The sequence below is a fragment of the Alosa alosa genome, chromosome 2 (genome assembly GCF_017589495.1).
Source record: "Alosa alosa isolate M-15738 ecotype Scorff River chromosome 2, AALO_Geno_1.1, whole genome shotgun sequence".
NCBI lineage: Eukaryota > Metazoa > Chordata > Actinopteri > Clupeiformes > Clupeidae > Alosa > Alosa alosa.
The window spans coordinates 36,966,388-36,973,887 of record NC_063190.1 but is presented as its reverse complement, the minus strand read 5'-3'; the positions used below and the strand labels follow the sequence as shown (position 1 = coordinate 36,973,887).

Sequence of the window (7,500 nt, the reverse complement as noted above, 5' to 3'; positions counted from 1 at the left end):
AATGTGATTAAGGAGCATATAGCCTACTATGAAAAAACATACTACCACATAAGAACTACAGAGCGGTAACCTACAAGAATCTGATAACCAGAATGTAAAACAATAGACCTACTAACCAATTAAAACAAATTCAAATACTAGCATGTACTATTTAGCCTAGGCTACTTGGCTCTTTATGTTTCCACAGGTTTCACTAATGTTATGTAGGCTTAGCTACATCAGACCCTCTTGTGCATAATAAAACAACACAGGATCTGTGCCAAACTAATTTCAAAGGGCACAATAATTTATTCAAAATAAAATGAGAATCAATGGACACCTAGGCTATGAACTGGAGTTCATCTCCTTGGAAATGACAATCGAATTTACCTCACCACAATGTAAAATAATAATAAATGATTTAAATAGAGAATTATCTTGCTAACTAACCTTGGTAACTAACCAAGGTCCACTTTACTAGCCTCAGTGGGTAAGTAAGTAGCAGGTAAGTAGCCGGTAATTAAATGTATGAAGACGTGACATGAGCTATGAAAGAACAAAACACGTTAATACATGAAGGTTGTAAAATAGCACATTTTCAACAAGCTAGACGTCTGCTAGCAACTTACATTTACCCATGCACGTCAGCAGCAAACCGAATTTAAGATACTGGAGGAATCTACCTAACGTTGGCACTTGCTTGAGAAGTTGAAGTCGTTCTCTATCTCCGTTGCTTTTAGCGCCACGGTGGTTAAAAATGGTACGGTCCATAATAGGGGTCGCTTTACAGTAAACTTCTCCTAGTGAAAATAGGAGTTGACTTGTATTGTAGCCAACTGTAATGATATTTTTCACAATATCAGAAAAATTATCTGACCCCCCCAAAACTGATATTTCTGTCTCTTTGGGGGTTACTGGGTCTTCATTGGGGGGTATAGTACCCCCCAGTACCCCCTGTAATTCGAACTATGCATAACACCCTTCAGAAATACAAATCCTTACTAAGACACAAAAAAAAACAATCATGTAAATACGCAATTAAAACAAATTGAAGATGCATTAGATCAAAACACCTTTTGGGACCACTGGAATAACCTCAACAAAACTAAAAAAGAAAACTCCATCCCCCTTGTGGATGTCAGAAAATGGACAGAACATTTTGAAAAATTGTACGAAAAAATTGTCTAAATCCTGAACAAAAAAACTTAAAATATCCCTCAAATCCCTCAAAAACAAAAAATCATGCGGCACTGACGGAATCTACAATGAAATGTTGAAACACAGCACAACTAAATTAACAGAGGCAATCTTGAAATTATTCAATATGATTCTATCATCGGGCCACTTTCCAGATCATTGGAAAGTGAGCCACATTACTCCAATTCATAAAAAAGGTGACAAATTTAATCCAAATAATTACAGAGGTATATCACAAGGCAGCAACCTTGGAAAACTTTTTTGTGGAATTCTAAACAACAGATTAACAAACTTCATTAAAAACAATAATATCCTAAATTCATCCCAGATTGGCTTCTCAGAAAACAATAGAACGACGGATCATATATATTCACTTCAAACAATAATTGATGAACATGTAAATAAAACTAAAAAAGGTAAATTATTTGGCTGCTTCATAGATGTCAATAAAGCATTTGATTCAATTTGGCACGAGGGACTAATGTTAAAATTAATTAATAGCGGAATTGGGGGGAAAACGTCAAGATTGCTGCCTTAGTCCGACTTTATTTAACCTCTATATAAATGATTTGGCCACCAACATAGAAAAAACCTCTTCCCCAGGGCTCAACCTCCTGGGTAGAGAGATAAAATGTCTACTCTTTGCAGATGACCTGCTCGTACTATCACCAACGGCAGAGGGACTGCAAGAAAGCCTTGATATAATAAGCGAATATAGCACAACTTGGGCCCTACCAATCAATCATTAAAAATCAAAAATTATGATCTTCCAAAAAAAAACAATCAACATCTAACAATTACCATATCACAATCGGCAAACAGTCAATAGAACAAGTAAAACATTATTGTTATCTAGGATTAATAATCTCATATACTTGAAAATTTGACAAAGCAATCATAGATTTAACAGAAAAGGCAAGAAAAACATATTATATTTTAAGAAAATCATTAATTAAATACAATCCCCCGTTAAAAATATGGTTAAAAAATTTTTATTCTGTAATTAAACCAATCTTATTATATGGAAGTGAGATCTGGGGCATTAAATATAAAAACAATTTGGATACTTGGGACAAAAGCCAGCCCGAAATATTCCATTTAGAGTTCTGCAAAAATGTATTAGGAGTAAACAGGAATTGCCCGAATATGGGTTGTAGAGCTGAATTAGGAAGATTCCCTCTCCTTCTCAATATCCACAAAAGAGCGGCAAAATTCTGGCATCACCTAAAACACAGTGAACCAAGCAGATACCACCACACTGCTGCCCAGCTGAGGGATAGAATCCCAGAGAAGAATCCCCTAGATTACCTTATTGAAAAACATGGCCTAAACAAAACTGACTCAACTATTGCTTCAAAATTAAAACAATTAAAAAAAAACTCGAAAGAAAATTACATTAACAATTGGAGGGATAACATTAAACAAATAAGTAAACTCAATGTATTTAAATGGATAAAATCTGATTACAAATTGGCACCATATTTAACTCAAATTCCAAATTATAAACATAGAAAGCTATTGACAAGGTACAGGCTCAGCGACCATAGCCTTCCTATTGAAAAGGGGCGATGTAGTGGAAAATTAACAACATTTTTTAACTGAATGCAAATTATACAAACTTCTAAGGGAAGAATATTTTACAAAAATCGCAGATATCTGTCCCGAATTTCTTGACACAAACAATGAAAAAAAAACTATCATTCCTCCTGGGGGAAGTAGACAGTTGTGTCCACCTAGCTGCTGAGTACATCCAATCCTGCCACATCCTGAGAGAACAGCCCATGTTACATGATCAATAACATAATAATCCATAGTTTTTATTTATTTTTTATTTTTTTTCTTCTGTTCATTTAAAAGCCAGGTGTTATTTTCATTATTATTATTATCATTATTATTATTATTATTTGTATTACTATTATTATTATCTATATTACTATTATTGTTGTATTGAATGCTTTGGCAACACTGTAAAATTTACATTCATGCCAATAAAGCTTGTTGAATTGAATGTAATTGAATTGAAAGAGAGAAGGGAGAGAGAGTTTTCTCTGGCGGAGTATCCCCTCTTGGTTCTGTCGCTAGCGAGGCCCACAGCTCTGGTGGTGTGGTTCCCCATCTGCACTCTCCCAATGCCACTGCTGAGGAACCGCAACTGGAATTTTATGGCACCCGAGGAACAGTGAAGCCTCAAGATGTGCTTTTTATGAATGTGTACACATGTGCGTGTGGATTCGCACATCACGGATGTCAGAGTGGAATTCTGGTGGCGTTTCCTCATTATCCTGATGGGAATCAAATGATTGTCTAGGGCTGGCCGATAAAATGCCATATCGCGTCTAGGGCTGGCCGATAAAATGCGTCTCTCTGCATCTCTACAGCAGCCAGGGGCTCCAGAGGTGGCCATGACTCATCACAACTTCCCTACCAAAAAAATGACCAAGGATCTTTATATAGTGATGCAGTGCAGGACTGGTCAAGGATCTTTATATAGTGATGCATCTTTATATAGTGATGCAGTGCAGGACTGGTCAAGGATCTTTATATAGTGATGCAGTGCAGTGCAGGACTGGTCAAGACTCTTTATATAGTGGTGCAGTGCAGTGCAGGACTGGTCAAGACTCTTTATATAGTGGTGCAGTGCAGTGCAGGACTGGTCAAGACTCTTTATATAGTGATGCAGTGCAGTGCAGGACTGGTCAAGACTCTTTATATAGTGATGCAGGACTGGTCAAGGCTCTTTATATAGTGATGCAGAGCAGAACTGGTCAAGACTGGTCAAGACTAGTCAAGGCTCTTTACATAGTGGTGCAGTGATGTATTGGAAGGAAACAGCTCACCAATTCCACGTGTCATTTCCTGTCTGTCCAGGAAAGGAATACTTGGGAATTCCAGGGTTGTTGTCATGGTGATATAAGTATTTAATAAACTGTGATGACAGCTGAAATGGAAGCTGTGCGGGGGCCAAGTGGAATGAGGCGGTTCTGTAAGACGGCCTGTAACTCGTCGCAACCCTGGCCTGGAGTGACTGAGTTTAGAGAGGAGACAGGCAGGCAGGTGTGTGTGCGTGTGTGTGTGTGAATATAAACTGCATTGTGTTTCCCTGGCCCCAGAGTGACTGAAAGTTTAGAGAGGAGACAGGCAGGCAGGTCCACACACACTCCCCTGACTCCTCCAACGACTACACCATACATTATCTAAACGAGCTCACATGACATGAATATGGTGTGTGTGTGTGTGTGTGTGTGTGTGTGTGTGTGAATATAAACTGCATTGTGTTTCCCTGGCTCCAGTGAGGCCCAAACAGGCAAGCGAACGTGCTGGAGCCAGACACACACACACACACAAACACACACACACACACACACACACACACACAGTACCAGGGAGCTCTGAGACACCACTGCTGGCCTTGGCTGGCACTTTCAGTGCTGGAGGAATGTGTTGGGGGAGTGGGGTTTACGTGTTGGGGGAGTGGGGTTTACGTGTTGGGGGAGTGGGGTTTACGTGTTGGAGGAGTGGAGTTTCAGTGAGTGCATCTCCACAACTCGCTCTCTTGGTTATATGAGCTTGTTTGTGTTTACTGTGTGGAGGATCCGAGACCCCACAGGGTCCAAGGTGAAGTCTCCTGCAGTTAATCAAGGCATGCTGCAGTTAATTAAGGCATGCTTTCATAACACTGCAGTTAATCAAGGCATGCTCTCATAACGCTGCGTTATGAATCATATGACATATTCAGTGCTGTCTCAATGCTGGAGGTCTCCAGCATTGAAGACATTGAAGCCCCCAGAGCTTTGCTAGGTTTGCTGAGTTTGCGTGTGTGTGTGTGTGTGTGTGTGTGTTCACTCCATCACCCAGACATCACATCTGCATGTTTACTGAGGGGAAAAATAAATCACAAACTTCTCCACTCTAGCGAGATTCCTAATTTTTCACAACAGAACTTTGTTGTCTCTCAGCCTCATTAAAATAAGACCAATATTTCAAGCAAAGCATAATCCCTGATGTGTGAAATCAGTGTAGCATTCTGAAGAAAACAAGTCTGGGCAGGATCCTGCTCCTGGACTCCCATACGTTGACTAATCTGTGGCAGGGCGCCACGAAATCAAAACCGGCCGCAACACATTAATGTTCTATGTTGTACTATTTAAATTAAAGATAAGATAAAATCCTTTCACTGAGCTGCACTTTTTACACACGCAGCCTTTCCTTGCCCCGCCCCGCTCTGTCTTGTAGACGACGGGCTAAATTGCTATTAAATCCGCTTAGCATCGTGACAATGCTGCGCAAATTTGTTGCTGCATTAAAGTTAACTCTGCTAAGGTTTTATCACAACATACATTGAGGAGACTAAACTAAGTTAAGTTATGCAATCAAGTATCAAAGCTAACATTAGAATACAGTTTGGGTGTCGAGTTTAGCATGCTTACTTACAGCTGCTTGTCAATTTCGTTACTCATGCAGGGCTCATTTTATTGACTCTGACACTGAATGTTTGCAAAATCCCGATGTAAATGGAAAAGTGTTTTCCAAGACTCAAAAGTGCTTGTCCCAAGGAGAAGTACAAACGTTTATTTTAACTAACTACATAGAAAACGTTATGAATTGCATCCACACATCAGCAGCCTTTTAACTGTGTTACAATTGCAAGGGTTCCCTCGTGAACGTCTTAAAGTGACAGGCACTCAATTAGACCTATACACTACCAAGACAATCTTAATCAACCCCCCCCCCCCATGCTACCGCCACAAATTCAATCTAATTCTGTGGGAAACACTGGTAGAGTTATGGGACATGGTGGGCAATGACCGTGGCCTGTGTTCTAGTGGGCAATGACCGTGGCCTGTGTTCTGGTGGGCAATGACCGTGGCCTGTGTTCTGGTGGGAAATGACCGTGGCCTGTGTTCTGGTCCGTAGGCCAGTGGACAGGGAGGTGCGGGGCGGGCGGTACCTGTGAGTCGGTCTCGGAGCAGACGGAGTACGGGCTGGTCTTGCCGTCCTCTGTCCCAGCTGGACTCCAGGCCTTGTGGTCAGATCTGAGGGAAGAAAATAAAGGAAATAAAGATGTGAGATGAGATCTGCTGGGAGTGGAGCTGAGGGATGCTGGGAGTGGAGCTGAGGGATGCTGGGAGTGGAGCTGAGGGATGCTGGGAGTGGAGCTGAGGGATGCTGGGAGTGGAGCTGAGGGATGCTGGGAGTGGAGCTGAGGGATGCTGGGAGTGGAGTAAAACTGAATACTAGAATGAAATCTGCGATAAACTAAGGAATACTAGAAGTAAAACTGAGATACTAGGAAGCAGAGGAAATAAAGAGATGATAGAAGATAAAGAGATACTAGAAGTAGAAATAAAAATCTACTGGTAGAATAAGGAATACTAGGAAGTGGAAACTGAGATACTAGGAAGTGAATGGAGATACTGGTCTTAGAATCACACTCTAGGAAGTGAAACTCAGATACTAGGAAGTGAAACTAGATCTGAGGGGAAGTAAAAAATAAAAAAAATAAAAGAGTAAACAAAATGATACTAGAAGTCTGCTAAAAGATAAAGTAGAACAAGGGAATACTAGGAAGTGGATACTGAGGATGCTGAAACTAAAAGGGGATGCTAAAGGGAGTGGGCAAAGGCTGAATATGCTGGGGTGGAGCTGAGGGATGCTGGGAGTGGAGCTGAGGGATGCTGGGAGTGGAGCTGAGGGATGCTGGGAGTGGAGCTGAGGGATGCTGGGAGTGGAGCTGAGGGATGCTGTCGCTCTTTCCTGCACTTCACCAGGTGGCTTCCAGGGGATCACTTTGCCCATATATGGTATGAGTGCCAGTGGTGTTACCGGGATCACTTTGCCCATATATGGTATGAGTGCTCGTGGTGTTACAAACTCATCTGGAAGCACACAAGTAATGTTTGAATACTGTTTTCCTCTTTTTGCTTTAGCCAGTCAAGTTGAGATTTGTTCATGTCTTTGTTCAGCCCCCAGCAGTCATGTCATCGTTGCTTTCCTTGCTTGCTGCAGGAGCTGACGATGGCTTAGAGCTGAAACTAATCTGCTTATATCAGGGCCATATCTGGTTAGATCTGTATCATATCAGGGCCATATCAGGGCCATATCCGATTAGATCTGTATCATATCGGGGCCATATCCAATTAGATCTGTATCATATCGGGGCCATATCCGATTAGATCTGTATCATATCAGGGCCATATCAGGGCCATATCCGATTAGATCTGTATCATATCAGGGCCATATCCGATTAGATCTGTATCATATCAGGGCCATATCAGGGCCATATCCGATTAGATCTATATCATATCAGGGCCATATCCGGTTAGA

General features: G+C 41.2%; 1 protein-coding gene across 1 annotated transcript in view; it reads right to left on the bottom strand.

Annotated features, from left to right (window-relative positions):
* pdlim4 (PDZ and LIM domain 4) overlaps nt 1-7,500 on the bottom strand; it is a 53,789-nt gene that overhangs the window by 19,603 nt on the left and 26,686 nt on the right. Inside the window, exon 3 of the mRNA XM_048230120.1 lies at nt 6,125-6,209. Coding sequence (XP_048086077.1) covers nt 6,125-6,209 — 85 coding nt within the window. The remainder of the gene's footprint in view (nt 1-6,124; nt 6,210-7,500) is intronic.